Source organism: Coregonus lavaretus (genome assembly GCF_964263955.1).
Source record: "Coregonus lavaretus genome assembly, chromosome: 6".
NCBI classification, from domain to species: domain Eukaryota; kingdom Metazoa; phylum Chordata; class Actinopteri; order Salmoniformes; family Salmonidae; genus Coregonus; species Coregonus lavaretus.
This window is the reverse complement of record NC_139993.1, coordinates 23,304,377-23,320,811: the sequence shown is the minus strand read 5'-3', so window position 1 is coordinate 23,320,811 and position 16,435 is coordinate 23,304,377. Positions and strand designations below refer to the sequence as shown.

At 43.5% G+C, this 16,435-nt stretch overlaps 1 protein-coding gene across 3 annotated transcripts in view; it reads left to right on the top strand.

Annotated features, from left to right (window-relative positions):
• The window catches only part of LOC311130836 (E3 ubiquitin-protein ligase RNF13-like), an 81,971-nt gene extending 66,359 nt beyond the window's left edge, over positions 1-15,612 (top strand). For 2 of the 3 annotated variants that reach the window (XM_084163641.1, XM_084163640.1), the window contains exons 9-10: positions 9,365-9,445; positions 13,996-15,612. In XM_084163641.1, coding sequence (XP_084019767.1) covers positions 9,365-9,445; positions 13,996-14,360 — 446 coding nt within the window. In that variant the 3' untranslated portion in view covers positions 14,361-15,612. Of the gene's footprint in view, positions 1-9,364; positions 9,446-13,985 lie in introns of all 3 variants that reach the window. The other variant, XM_084163642.1, reaches the window with a different exon arrangement.
• Positions 15,613-16,435: the final 823 nt, after the last annotated feature.

Genomic DNA, 16,435 nt, shown 5'->3' with positions numbered 1-16,435 from the left:
CAATCAGCTGGTTGTAATTTTGCATAGAGCAAACATTTCCATATATTGTTGTTAGCTGCACATGTGACAACTCCACATTTCCTATTCATAATATAATTTTTTTTAAATCCATAAATAATGTGTTTTTGATCAATTAGTATATTTGAGTTTAACCATAATATTTGTTGTAATATTTGTTATATCTTTTCTGGAGGAAGAAACTGGAATTGCAACAAACTTTGTATAACTTGAATTTAGAAAGGGCGATATTTGGAAAAAGGTTCCATTTTCAATTAACTGAAAGTGATAGGTTGTAATCTGGATAAAGGGAAAAGGCATTCTTAACCAGTTCGGGTTTAAGTATAACTTTTGTATGACTGATGCTTTTAGTGAGAGGTTTAATGCTTTAATATTTAATAATTTTAGCCCCCCAAACTCATATTAATTATATAAATAAGCACATTTAATTTTGTCTGGCTTGCCCTTCCAAATAAAGTGAAATGTTTTTTGCTCATATAATTAAAAAAACAAATCGTTCTGTGTAGGCTGGGCAATAAGTAAATAGGTAAACTAAACAATTAATCAGGGTAATTTTTCCACAAATAGACAGATGTTTACCTTTCCATGGTAGCAAGATCTTATCTATTTTTGCTAACTTTCTATAGAAATGTGTTGTAGTGAGTTCATTTATTTCGTTATGGATGTGAATACCGAGTATGTCCACTTCACCTTCAGACCATTTTACTGGTAAACTACACAGTAATGTAAAAGTCCTATTTATTTGCGATCCAATACGTAATATGGTACACTTATCATAGTTTGGTTATAATCCAGAGAGGTAAGGAAAATTATCTAGATCATCTATGAGGCTGTGCACGGATCAATATTGCAGATTTAAGAGGAAACTTCAGTCGTCAGCGTACTAAGACACCTTGGTTTTTAAGCCCTGGATTTCTAGCCCCTCTATATTATTGTTGGATCTGATTTTCATAGCTAACATTCCAATGGCCATAATAAATAGATACGCCGACTATGGACAACCTTGTTTTACTCCTCTTGACATTGTTAATACTTTCTGAGAAGTAGCCATTATTTATTATTTTACACCTGGGGTTACTATATATAACTTTAACCCATTGTATAAGAGATTCTCCAAAATTAAAAAAGTCTAGACATTTATATACAATTCTAACCTTTTCAAAATCTACTATGAATACTAGACCTGGTTTCCTAGTTTTTTCATGGTGTTCTATTGTTTCAAGTACTAGTCTTATATTATCTCCAATGTATCATCCATGTAAAAAAAAACCTGTCTGATCAGGATGAATAATATCTGACAACACCTTTTTAATTCTATGCGCAATGCATCTTGCTAGGATTTTTGCATCACAACACTGAAGTGTAAGGGGCCTCCAGTTTTTTTGTTGGACTGGATCTTTATACTTACCACCTGGGTCCTGTTTCAATAATAGTGAAATCAGACCTTCTTGCTGAGTAACTGATAGTTTACCATTTTTATAGGAGTGGTTAAAACATGCTAATAGTGGATCTTTGAGTACATCTAAAAAGGTTTGATATACAGTGCATTCGCAAAGTATTCAGACCCCTTCCCTTTTTCCACATTTTCTTACGTTACAGCCTTATTCTAAAATTGATTATATCATTTTTCCCCCTCATCAATCTATACACAATACCCCATAATGACAATACATTTTTACAAATGTATTAAATACAAAAAACAGATACCTTATTTACATAAGTATTCAGACCCTTTGCTATGAGACTCGAAAATTGAGCTCAGGTGCATCTTGTTTCCATTGATCATCCTTGAGATGTTTCTACAACTTGATTGGAGTCCACCTGTGGTAAATTCAATTGATTGGACATGATTTGGAAAGGCACACACCTGTCTATTTAAGGTCCCACAGTTGACAGTGCATGTCAGAGCAAAAACCAAGCAATGAGGTCGAAGCAATTGTCCGTAGAGCGCTGAGACAGGATTGTGTCAAGGCACCGATCTGGGGAAGGGTACCAAAAAATGTCTGCAGCATTGAAGGTCCCCAAGAACACAGTGGCCTCCATCATTCTTAAATGGAAGAAGTTTGGAACCACCAAGACTCTTCCTAGAGCTGGCCGCCCGGCCAAACTGAGCAATCGGGGCAGAAGGGCCTTGGTCAGGGAGGTGACCAAGAACCCAATGGTCACTCTGATAGAGCTCCAGAGTTTCTCTGTGGAGATGGGAGAACCTTCCAGAAGGACAACCATCTCTGCAGCACTCCACCAATCAGGCCTTTATGGTAGAGTGGAAGCCACTCCTCAGTAAAAGGCACATGACAGTCCGCTTGGAGTTTGTCAAAAGGCACCTAAAGGACTCTCAGACCATGAGAAACAAGATTCTCTGGTCTGATGAAACCAAGATTGAACTCTTTGGCTTAAATGGCAAGCGTCACGTCTGGAGGAAACCTGGCACCATCCCTACGGTGAAGCATGGTGGTGGCAGCATGCTGTGGGGATGTTTTTCAGCGGCAGGGACTGGGAAACTAGTCAGGATCGAGGGAAAGATGAACGGTGAAATTACAGAGGGATTCTTGATGAAAACCTGCTCCAGAGCGCTCAGGACCTCAGACTGGGGCGAAGGTTCACCTTCCAACAGGACGACGACTCTAAGCACACAGCCAAGACAATACTGGAGTGGCTTCGGGACAAGTCTCTGAATGTCCTTAAGTGGCCTAGCCAGAGCCCGGACTTGAACCCGATCAAACATCTCTGGAGAGACCTGAAAATAGCTGTTTGACGCTCCACATCCAACCTGACAGAGCTTGAGAGGATCTCCAGAGAAGAATGGGAGAAACTCCCCAAATACAGGTGTGCCAAGCTTGTAGCGTCATACCCAAGAAGACTCAAGGCTGTAATCGCTGCCAAAGGTGCTTAAACAAAGCACTGAGTAAAGGGTCTGAATACTTATGTAAATGTGATATCAGTTTGTTATTTGTTTTACATTTGCAAACATTTCTATAAAACTGTTTTTGCTTTGTCATTATGGGGTATTGTGTGTAGATTGATGAGGGGGAAAAACAATTTAATCCATTTTAGAATAAGGCTGTAACGTAACAAAATGTGTAAAAATTCAAGGAGTCTGAATACTTTCCAAATGCACTGTACCTCAACTGGTATGCCATCCAGCCCTGGCGTTTCCCCTGACCTAAAGGCTTTAATTGCATCAAGAAGTTCTTCCTCTGCAATTTGTCCCTCATACAAGTTTTTCTGTACAGCTGTTAATATTACACTATTATTAGGGAAAAGTTTCTCACAGTTAACTCCATCCGCTGCAGTTAGCCCGCCTCTGTGTTCCTGCTTGCTCAGTCAGAGTGTTTGGCGATACAAAGCGGAGACACCAAATCTCTACCTAATCACCATTTAAGCCCTGCACACCATATCTCTGCTTGCATTGCGTGGAATAGGCCTGTGGGGACTCCGGAAGGCCTGTACCTCGCTGTCTAATGGAGTGTGTATTAGTACTGGTAGGTAAGGGGAGGAAGTGTCGTCAATGATCTGAGTGTTTCCTTGCTGTTTGATTGGCCTGTTAGGCCTGAGGGGGAGTATGCCAAACCTTGTTAGTTGATCCAAATAGGTTGGAGCGGGTTTGCCAGCTTGGCGCCATTTCAACATGGAAGGTGAGGTACAGTGAGGGAAAAAAGTATTTGATCCCCTGCTGATTTTGTATGTTTGCCCACTGACAAAGACATGATCAGTCTATAATTTTAATGGTAGGTTTATTTGAACAGTGAGAGACAGAACAACAACAAAAAAATCCAGAAAAACACATGTCAAAAATGTTATAAATTGATTTGCATTTTAATGAGGGAAATAATTATTTGACCCCTCTGCAAAACATGACTGAGTACTTGGTGGCAAAACCCTTGTTGGCAATCACAGAGGTCAGACGTTTCTTGTAGTTGGCCACCAGGTTTGCACACATCTCAGGAGGGATTTTGTCCCACTCCTCTTTGCAGATCTTCTCCAAATCATTAAGGTTTCGAGCCTGACATTTGGCAACTCAAACCTTCAGCTCCCTCCACAGATTTTCTATGGGATTAAGGTCTGGAGACTGGCTAGGCCACTCCAGGACCTTAATGTGCTTCTTCTTGAGCCACTCCTTTGTTGCCTTGGCCGTGTGTTTTAGGTCATTGTGATGCTGGAATACCCATCCACGACCCATTTTCAATGCCCTGGCTGAGGGAAGGAGGTTCTCACCCAATATTTGACGGTACATAGCCCCGTCCATCGTCCCTTTGATGCGGTGAAGTTGTCCTGTCCCCTTAGCAGAAAAACACCCCCAAAGCATAATGTTTCCACCTCCATGTTTGACGGTGGGGATGGTGTTCTTGGGGTCATAGGCAGCATTCCTCCTCCTCCAACCACCTCCTTCACCCAGTTCTCCTCTGAATCATTCAGATCTTCATTGGCAAACTTCAGACGGGCCTGTATATGTGCTTCTTGAGCAGGGGGACCTTGCGGGCGCTGCAGGATTTCAGTCCTTCACGGCGTAGTGTGTTACCAATTGTTTTCTTGGTGACTATGGTCCCAGCTGCCTTGAGATCATTGACAATATCCTCCCATGTAGTTCTGGGCTGATTCCTCACCGTTCTCATGATTATTGCAACTCCACGAGGTGAGATCTTGCATGGAGCCCCAGGCCGAGGGAGATTGACAGTTATGTTGTGTTTCTTCCATTTGCGAATAATCACACCAACTGTTGTCACCTTCTCACCAAGCTGTTTGGCAATGGTCTTGTAGCCCATTCCAGCCTTGTGTAGGTCTACAATCTTGTCCCTGACATCCTTGGAGAGCTCTTTGGTCTTGGCCATGGTGGAGAGTTTGGAATCTGATTGATTGATTGCTTCTGTGGACAGGTGTCTTTTATACAGGTTACAAGCTGAGATTAGGAGCACGCCCTTTAAGAGTGTGCTCCTACTCTCAGCTCGTTACCTGTATAAAAGACACATGGGAGCCAGAAATCTTTCTGATTGAGAGGGGGTCAAATACTTATTTCCCTCATTAAAATGCAAATCAATTTATAACATTTTTGACATGTTTTTCTGGATTTTGTTGTTGTTATTCTGTCTCTCACTGTTCAAATAAACCTACCATTAAAATTATAGACTGATAATTTCTTTGTCAGTGGGCAAACGTACAAAATCAGCAGGGGATCAAATACTTTTTTCCCTCACTGTAGCTGGATAGCTAGGCTGACAGTGCTGTGTTCCAGGATGGAATGGCATCCCAGATACACACTCGTCCGTGGCCGAGCCTTGCAGCCATCCCATACATCTCTCTACATGGAGCGGGCGATGATAAGCGTGAATCACGGAGCCACCTGTTAAATCACTCGTTGGACTCGTTCTGCGCTAATTGTTTACAGTGTGCCAACACGAACGGAACGCTCTTTATAGTTTTTATGTGGAACTCAGCACTCACGTTCTCCAGCCCAGGGTATTTTTAGCTGTCTCTAACACCACTGTGTGACCGCAGCAGCAAGGCACAGCTGAGTGCTTCTGTCTGCTGCTTCCATGACCTCACTCTCTTCCACTTGTCTATTCTCCTGGCGGGCTGCGTTTGGGCAGGGTGCCCGTAACCAGGGGTCAGTGTGTGTGTGGTGCGATGTGGGAATGGTGCCCTTAGCCACCTGCCTGAACCTACAGTAAGTGGATGTCTGGTCTTCACTGGCACTGTGTGTGCTTGTCTACATATGTGCATGGACAATTGAAAAAGAAGGCCTGTCACTAAGGGCTTTAGATTGGAACCAGTCTGTGCCCACTGCAAAATGTTACGCGAAGATGGGAACCATGTGCCACAATGATTTAATCGCATCATCTCCCAGAAGTGCCTACATGTCAGAGACAATTAGAAGCAACTTCTCTCTACACTGGCCTCTATGTCCTCTGGCTGTAGGTTAGATGTTTTTATCAACAGTGTTAGCGATGCTAATGCTAATCTAATGGTATCACATTGGCGTGTGAGCGCACTAGGCCTTTTAGTTGTTTTCCCTGTCATTCCAGGCGCTGTTTTGTGGCCTCGTCACAGCGCTAGGCTAATCCCAGAGGAGCGCAGTTTGTGCTGGTGCAATTATATCTCCGGTGCTGTGAATAAAGCGAGTATTAATTCCCTTAACTGAGCAATGCAGGCTTCTTTGGGCAGGAGGATGACGTGGGGGAGATGCTAGCTTATTAGCTGGCCTACCGTATTGTCTGTGCCGTTGAGGAGTGGTGCTTCTAGCCTGCAGCGCTAATGAGGAATTTGGCAGGAGAGGGGGGCGCGGGATGATGTCTGGAGATGAGACTCCACAGGCAGAATATACTGTACACAATGGGAGGGAGTCTGAATAGGCTTAGAGTAACTGTCTCAATGCAATGCACAATAGCAGCGTAATTAGCACACAATACCAGTCTGGGGAGTATTACAGTGCCTTCAGAAAGTATTCACAACCCTTGACTTTTTCCACATTTTGTTGTGCTACTGCCTGAATTTAAAATGGATACAATTTTGATTTTTTTGTCACTGACCTACACACACTACCCCATAATGTCAAAGTGGAATTTGGTTTTTGACTTTGTTGCAGCCTTGTTGCTAGCCCTTGCATCATCCATATGAAGTTGGTGCATTTGGAAAGTATTCAGACCCCTTGACTCTTTCCACATTTTGTTACTGTTTCTGCTTTGTCAATATGGGGTATTGTGTGTAGATTGATGAGGGAAGAAAAACGATGTAATCCATTTTAGAATAAGGCTGTAACGTAACAAAATGTGGAAAAGGAGAAGGGGTTTGAATACTTTCCAAATGCACTGTAAGCTTACCGTGTGACTGTGCTTTTTGGCTGGCTTTCTGGCTCTGGATAAGACTGAGGGGCCCAGCTGTGTGTGTGGTTTCGCCACCAGACAGAGAGCAGACACAGAAACCTCAAGACCAGCAGTTCCAGAGAAAGCCAGGGAGATACATTTTCCCTTGCTTCAGTTCACCCTCTAAAACCACTGAACCCAAGATGGTACCCCATCGCCCTGTTTATGAGAGGGACCGGGCTCGCCCTCTGACCCCTGCCCTCCCGTCTCGCCCCACACACACACAGTGTGAAAGCAGCTGCAGAGGCTCTGATGCTGTGTGAGCAGTGAGGCAGGAGGATTGTGATACAGTCCCTTCTCGTCACAGAACACTGCAAGTTGCCTTACCACAGCCATGCTGGCTCTAGCTGTAGGTAGCTGTGCAGATCTGTGCGCATCACACACAGGCACAGGCGTACACACACACTCTTGTCTCCTCGCTCTGATTAGTTCAGTAAGGCAGCGTGATTCCTCCTGAGATCCAGGAATGCTGGCTGGCTGACTGGAGAAAAATGGAGGACTTTCATTGACATTCTAGCTCTTTTTAAACTACTGGCCCCCAAACGCTCTTAGGGGCCACTTCAACACAATGTCAGATAAGGGTAGTGTTGAAAAGAGTCTGTCGCAATCAGCGATAATGGGATAATAACCAACCAATCAAACTGTATACAGTCTGATTAACATTATTGTCTAAAGATAGAATCTTCCAAATATGGTTAAGGGTTTGATGAAAATTCTTCATTAATTTGATTTTATGCTGCTGTGTAAGTACAGTTTTTTCCTTCTCGGACGACATGGTCATGCATGGTCTGTTCCGACATTTGTTGACATGATGTATCTGAGGTAAATAGTAATGTTATTACTAACTTTACCGAGTAGAAAGTTCCAGGAAATGGAATGAGTGAGTAATGTGCCCACACCAGCTCCTTTGATCAGCCTGAGTAGTTTAATCCCTTGCATTCATGAGAAGGGATGACCAGACCGTGAATTCTGCTCAACCAGAGAATTCTGCTGCCGTGCTTCTTTCTGACCAACAAACACAAAAAAACTTGAACTGCTTGATATGGGCATTTGACTTGAAAATGACCATATCTGATAGATCTGATAAGGCTCTCGTAGTAATGTAATTTAGAAATCAGAAAATGAAGACTGGAAAATGAATTTGAAGTGAGGTTAGTTAATAATCTCAATGGAATAGTGAAGAACACAGTCACATACACTATATATGCAAAAGCATGTGGACACCCCTTCAAATTAGTGGATTCTGCTATTTCAGCCACACCCGTTGCTGACAGGTGTATAAAATCGAGCACACAGTGATGCAATCTCTATAGACAAACATTGGCAGTAGAATGGCCTTACTGAAGAGCTCAGTGACTTTCAACGTGGCACAGTCATTGGATGACACCTTTCCAACAAGTCAGTTGAAGCGCGTAAAAATCGTCTGATTTTGGAATGAGATGTTCGACGAGCATGTGTCCATATACTTTTGGTCATGTAGTGTATGATACATGTGTTTTTGCTTACTTGGCTATATCAGGTTGTTAAACTGATTTATGCTGGAGAACTTCTCGGTACAAGTGAGGAACAGGTCTTAATGTCCCTGTTTGTGAATGTGCCTTTGTGCTATTTCGTAAGTCTTACTTAGCAATGTATACACCCTTTGAGTTTGTGGTGTCAAAGTATTTTTCTGCTTAGTGCTCAACTTCACTCAGAATAGCCCAGTGCCACAGTTCAGCATTTCCTGAGTTTGTGCTGGAGCCATGCCCCCCCCCCCCCCCCCCAGCACTGGGTTGAAGTTCAGACAGAGAGAGGAGGAGAGAGAGGGAGAAATAGATAAAGAGAAGAAGTGACAATAACAGACAGAGAAAAAAGAAAGTTGGCGACAGAGACAGTCTGAGAAAAAGAGAGAGAGCGAGACAGAGGCAAGAGGAAAGAGAGAGGGGCAGAAAAAAAGAGGGAGAGATTGAGTCTGTGACATTACTGAAGGTGGGGGGGGACGTGACTCCCCATCCTTATACGGTCACATGCAATCCTGGCACGGTTACTGAGGAGCAGCGAAAACATGCTCATTTAAAGCTTACATAAACACCGGGCCACATATCCAGCACCCTTCACAGCACAGCACCTCGTCCTCCCCACAAGGGGAGGGGCAAGGAAGAATGCTGTGGAATTCGAAAGGGAGTGCATTCAGAGAAGGCCCAGCGTTTTTTCCTCCGGAACTCAGGACTGAAAAAGGAAATGCGCCTCAGGGAAGGTTTGGCAGCCACATACCTGGCGGGAATGTGTGTGGAGTGGAATTTCAGCCATTTTGGAAAGAGTGAGAACTTAATCCGAAACAAATGTAGGGAAATGACTTGTGAGCGGAGGTATGAGTCAGTTGACAGTAGTCTGACTCAGCTCGTCATTTAAATAAATGCAGGCTACACAATTTAGTAAATTAAAATGTCTTTATTAAGAGGAGTTTTCTGTATTTTGTTCTGCCATTGAACTGTGTCTTTTTGACCTAGGGGATGCCTACGATGTGTGTGCCATATGCCTGGATGAGTATGAGGAGGGAGACAAGCTCCGGGTCCTGCCCTGCTCTCACGGTGAGGCTTGGCCTGCTATGCCCTACACCCACCTACCCTCTCTGTTACTCCTCTTCCCCTTCCTCTGCCTCTACCCCACCCCCATCCAGCAACCTGTGCTCCTCCACTGCAGCCCTCTAGATCAGTGTTTTCCAACTCTAGTCCTCAAGTACCCCCATAATTACAAATTTTTGTTGTAGCCCCAGTCAAGCACACCTAATTTTAAATTAGTCAACTAATCATTAAGCCCTCAATGAGTTGAATCAGGTGTCTTATAACAAAAATGTGTGCTGTTGGAAGTTGGGAAACATTGCTCTAGATACCATACTGAACACTGTCTATGTATGGCCTGTATATGATTATTTACACTATACATTACCAGTCAAAAGTTTGGACACACCTACTCATTCAAGGGTTTTTCTTTATTTTTACTATTTTCTACATTGTAGAATAATAGTGAAGACCTCAAAACTATGAAATAACACATATGGAATCATGTAGTAACCAATAAAGTGTTAAACAAATCAAAATATATTTTAGATTCTTCAAAGTAGCCACCATTTGCCTTGATGACAGCTTTACACACTCTCTCAACCAGCTTCATGAGGAATGCTTTTCCAACAGTCTTGATGGAGCTTCCACATATGCTGAGCACTTGTTGGCTGCTTTTCCTTCACTCTGCGGTCCAACTCATCCCAAACCATTTCAATTGGGTTGAGGTCGGGTGATTGTGGAGGACAGGTCATCTGATGCAGCACTCCATCACTCTCCTTGGTCAAATACCCCTTACACAGCCTGGAGGTGTGTTTTGGGTCAATGTCCTGTTCAAAAACAAATGATAGTCCCACTAAGCTCAAACCAGATGGGATGGCTTATCGCTGCAGAATGCTGTGGTAGCCATGCTGGTTAAGTGTGCCTTGAATTCTAAATAAATCACTGACAGTGTCACCAGTAAAGCACCCCCACACCATCACACCTCCTCCTCCATGCTTCATGGTGGGAACCACACATGTGGAGATCATCCGTTCACCTACTCTGCGTCTCACAAAGACACGGCGGTTGGAACCAAAAATCTCACATTTGGACTCACAACCAAAGGACAGATTTCCACCGGTCTAATGTCCATTGCTCGTGTTTCTTGGCCCAAGCAAGTCTCTGCTTCTTATTGGTGTCCTTTAGTAGTAGTTTCTTTGCAGCAATTCGACCATTAAGGCCTGATTCACGCATTCTCCTCTGAACAGTTGATGTTGAGATGTGTCTGTTACTTGAACTCCGAATAATTTAATTGGGCTTCAATCTGAGGTGCAGTTAACTGTAAATAACTTATCCTCTGCAGCAGGTAACTCTGGGTCTTCCTTACCTATGGCGGTCATCATAGCGCTTGATGGTTATTGCGACTGCACTTGAAGAAACCTTAAAAGTTCTTGAAATGTTCTGGATTGACTGACCTTCATGTCTTAAAGTAATGACGGACTGTCGTTTGTCTTTGCTTATTTGAGCTGTTCTTGCCATAATTTGGACTTGGTATTTTACCAAATAGGGCTATCTTCTGTATACCACCCCTCCCTTGTCACAACACAACTGATTTGGCTCAAACGCATTAAGTAGGAAAGAAATTCCACAAATGAACTTTTAACAAGGCACACCTGTTAATTGAAAAGCATTCCAGATGACTACCTCATGAAGCTGGTTGAGAGAATGCCAAGAGTGTGCAAAGCTGTCATCAAGGCAAAGGGTGGCTACTTTGAAGAATCTCAAATATAAAATATACACTGCTCAAAAAAATAAAGGGAACACTTAAACAACACAATGTAACTCCAAGTCAATCACACTTCTGTGAAATCAAACTGTCCACTTAGGAAGCAACACTGATTGACAATACATTTCACATGCTGTTGTGCAAATGGAATAGACAACAGGTGGAAATTATAGGCAATTAGCAAGACACCCCCAATAAAGGACTGGTTTTGCAGGTGGTGACCACAGACCACTTCTCAGTTCCTATGCTTCCTGCCTGATGTTTTGGTCACTTTTGAATGCTGGCGGTGTTTTCACTCTAGTGGTAGCATGAAACGGAGTCTACAACCCACACAAGTGGCTCAGGTAGTGCAGCTCATCCAGGATGGCACATCAATGCGAGCTGTGGCAAGAAGGTTTGCTGTGTCTGTCAGCGTAGTGTCCAGAGCATGGAGGCGCTACCAGGAGACAGGCCAGTACATCAGGAGATGTGGAGGAGGCCGTAGGAGGGCAACAACCCAGCAGCAGGACTGCTACCTCCGCCTTTGTGCAAGGAAGAGCAGGAGGAACACTGCCAGAGCCCTGCAAAATGACCTCCAGCAGGCCACAAATGTGCATGTGTCTGCTCAAACGGTCAGAAACAGACTCCATGAGGGTGGTATGAGGGCCCGACGTCCACAGGTGGGGGTTGTGCTTACAGCCCAACACCGTGCAGGACATTTGGCATTTGCCAGAGAACACCAAGATAGGCAAATTCGCCACTGGCGCCCTGTGCTCTTCACAGATGAAAGCAGGTTCACACTGAGCACATGTGACAGACGTGACAGAGTCTGGAGACGCCGTGGAGAACGTTCTGCTGCCTGCAACATCCTCCAGCATGACCGGTTTGGCAGCCTGAGCGCTAGCATTCTTAGAAAACCGCCCTAGCTTCTGGACGCTGTCAAACTATACTAATACTGTATACAGTACTGGTAATGTAGAAGCTAAATAGACTACAGTGAGGGAAAAAAGTATTTGATCCCCTGCTGATTTTGCCCACTGACAAAGAAATGATCAGTCTAATTTTAATGGTAGGTTTATTTGAACAGTGAGAGACAGAATAACAACAACAAAATCCAGAAAAATGCATGTCAAAAATGTTATGAATTGATTTGCATTTTAATGAGGGAAATAATTATTTGACCCCTCTGCAAAACATGACTTAGTACTTGGTGGCAAAACCCTTGTTGGCAATCACAGAGATCAGATGTTTCTTGTAGTTGGCCACCAGGTTTGCACACATCTCAGGAGGGATTTTGTCCCACTCCTCTTTGCAGATCTTCTCCAAGTCATTAAGGTTTCGAGGCTGATGTTTGGCAACTCAAACCTTCAGCTCCCTCCACAGATTTTCTATGAGATTAAGGTCTGGAGACTGGCTAGGCCACTCCAGGACCTTAATGTGCTTCTTCTTGAGCCACTCCTTTGTTGCCTTGGCCGTGTGTTTTGGGTCATTGTCATGCTGGAATACCCATCCACGACCCATTTTCAATGCCCTGGCTGAGGGAAGGAGGTTCTCACCCAAGATTTGACGGTACATGGCCCCGTCCATCGTCCCTTTGATGCGGTGAAGTTGTCCTGTCCCCTTAGCAGAAAAACACCCCCAAAGCATAATGTTTCCACCTCCATGTTTGACGGTGGGGATGGTGTTCTTGGGGTCATAGGCAGCATTCCTCCTCCTCCAGTTGAGTTGATGAGTTGAGTTGATGCCAAAGAACTCCATTTTGGATCTGACCACAACACTTTCACCCAGTTCTCCTCTGAATCATTCAGATGTTCATTGGCAAACTTCAGACGGGCCTGTATATGTGCTTTCTTGAGCAGGGGGACCTTGCGGGCGCTGCAAGATTTCAGTCCTTCACGGCGTAGTGTGTTACTAATTGTTTTCTTGGTGACTATGGTCCCAGCTGCCTTGAGATCATTGACAAGATCCTCCTGTGTTGTTCTGGGCTGATTCCTCACCGTTCTCATGATCATTGCAACTCCACGAGGTGAGATTGACAGTTCTTTTGTGTTTCTTCCATTTGCGAATAATCGCACCAACTGTTGTCACCTTCTCACCAAGCTGCTTGGCGATGGTCTTGTAGCCCATTCCAGCCTTGTGTAGGTCTACAATCTTGTCCCTGACATCCTTGGAGAGCTCTTTGGTCTTGGCCATGGTGGAGAGTTTGGAATCTGATTGATTGATTGCTTCTGTGGACAGGTGTCTTTTATACAGGTAACAAACTGAGATTAGGAGCACTCCCTTTGAGTGTGCTCCTAATCTCAGCTCGGTACCTGTATAAAAGACACCTGGGAGCCAGAAGTCTTTCTGATTGAGAGGGGGGTCAAATACTTATTTCCCTCATTAAAATGCAAATCAATTTATAACATTTTTGACATGTGTTTTTCTGGATTAATTTTTTGTTATTCTGTCTCTCACTGTTCAAATAAACCTACCATTAAAATTATAGACTGATCATTTCTTTGTCAGTGGGCAAACGTACAAAATCAGCAGGGGATCAAATACTTTTTTCCCTCACTGTAAATGCCATTTTCTTGGTGAAAAGGGCTGGTTTTAAGGCATTAATTCCTGAAATGTCCACAATCCCCTATTTGTAAACATATTAAGCTTAAATCCTAGTATTGTAATACATTAAGTGTTGTAGCCAAACCTAATCAAAATTGTCCACCCTTATATAGTCATGGTACAACATGAATTCAATAGATGACAAGTACACCCTCAGGATTACCTTGTGTGTTGTACTTTACCTTTGATTTACAACCCTAGTAATCAATATCCATGCAGCTTACCACAGCTTACCACAACAAGTGCGTGGACCCCTGGCTGACCAAGACCAAGAAGACGTGTCCCGTGTGCAAGCAGAAGGTGGTCCCCTCTGCGGGCGACTCAGACTCCGACTCGGAGGAGGGCGACAGCGAGCCCGATGAGAATGAGGTGTCAGAGAGCACCCCGCTGCTGCGCTCCCTGGCCTCCACCAGCGGCCACTCCTTTGGCACCGTGTCGGGCGCCTCGCGCTCCGAGCCCGATCAGGAGTCATCCGAGTACGAAGACGACCACCTGGACACCAGCGATGACAGCGAGATCACTGTGGAGACTGTCACCGTGGAAACGGTGGTGCAGGAGCCTGGTCCCAACGACCACGACCCGTTCCGCGCCTGATTGGTTGGCCTGAGTTGACAGACAGGTGGCCGGTTCCCCCGCCCCTCTCTCCCACTCACCCTATGGGGCTGCAGAGACTCACGCTGGAGGCGTGGTCGAGAGGATTTGTTTAATTTTTACATCTCCGTTTAATAAAAATCTATTTTATCTCCTTCCAAGTTTAGAATGCAAATCACCATAATTCTCCTTTTGTTGTATTTTTTACCTGATTACTGAAGGGTGGGACAATGTGCAGATAGTGTCTGGATGACAAGATGAGTGTCATCACGTGTTTTGGGCTAACCGGCATCGATTTCACAGGAATGTTGCTGTACAGTAGACTGTACTTTACTCTGGTTTATCAGTATGGGGTGGTTTTCTGCAGACATCCTCCGACTAGGGTTATACTCTATTCACTGTGAGAAAGGGCTCGATGCTGCCGTGTGCACGAGCATGCTTGACACCAACTGTGAAGGAATGCATTGTGTATTTATATAATGTATAGATCACCATAATTAACATCTTAAAACATTGATTATTTTGTAGCCTGTATATCTGTATGCCTCTGTATCAGAAGGTGGGGAAGCAAAACAAAAAAGTGATATTGTATATATTCCTGCTGCATATGCATATAATGATCTAAATCTAAAGTACTATGCAGCAGCCTTTTATAAAATTGATTGAACTGACCTTTTCCATGTGAATATATAAAAACGAGAGGCCATGGGAACTGGGTTTTGCCAATCGCTCTCTACCCTGAGATCCTGGAGCCAGTCGCTCATCTCAGAGTATGATTTTGATGCGACTGATCTGTTACGTTGACCTGCACAGACAAAATTAAGTCAAACCGGTTGTGCATTCAGCCAAAGGAAGAAAAGTTTGCTATGTGTTTGCCCAATGTTATGGGTAACCTCTCTGCAGTCGTGTAATACAAGCAGAGGGGGTGGGGAGAAAAATATTTGTTCAGATAGTACCCGCGTCTACACTGCTACAAGCAGCCTGCTGTAATTTGGCTGCTCTAGACATATCACACACCAATTCCCTGAAATGCATGATGCCATTGGTGGATAGACCTTGCAACATGTATTTGGTTTCACGGCATATTGTAATACTGTAAGTAGGAAGTTCTACAAGTAAAATTTTTTTTTCTAATATGACTTGTAGTGTTCTATGTTGAGTCCTGTTGCCTTTTTATTTGATGTCTTGTAAATATCTTATGCTCACACATGCCTGTATTCAATTTAATTTCACTTCAATAAAGACACTGTTTGTCAAAAGAATGCTGAGGCCTTCCATCCATAAAGAGGTTTGTGATCATGGCACAAAGCTACAGTGATTTAATGAAGTGTGTTCTTCATTATCAATGTTGCACAGAATTTTTATGATTGATCAGAACAAGTAGTGACACTGGATCAGTGAACCATAAACCAGCTATGTTACCGTGCACTGTGGCCAGGACATTGGTTTCAGAAGCCCCATCTCTTTGATCAGACTTATAGGTAACAGGTTACACGGTAGCCTGGATCTCTCACCATTACATAATGGAGACGATTAATTATTACTTCCATTTTGGTTTGACAATCAGCGCTGTTATTGTGTCCAATTTATGCAGGTTCTAACATGAGAAAAAGCCTGAACTGTGTAATACTTGCCAAGTGTCCTAGACTACACTAATTATGCCATATGCTGTATACAGTGCATTCGGAAAGTATTCAGACCATTCACTTTTTTCACATTGTTACGTTACAGCCTTTTTCTAAAATGTATTAAATTACGATTTTTTCTAAACAATCTACACACAATACCCTGTATTGACAAAGGTTTTTAGAAATATTTGTACATTTAAAAAAAATGTAAAACATACCTTTATTACATAAGTATTCAGACCCTTTGCTATGAGACTCGAAATTGAGCTCCAGTGCATCCTGTTTCCATTGATCATCCTTGAGATGTCTCTACAACTTGGAGTCCACCTGTGGAAAATTCAATTGATTGGACATGATTTGGAAAGGCACACACCTGTCTATATAAAGGTCCCACAGTTGACAGTGCATGTCAGAGCAAAAACCAAGCCATGAGGTCGAAGGTATTGTCCG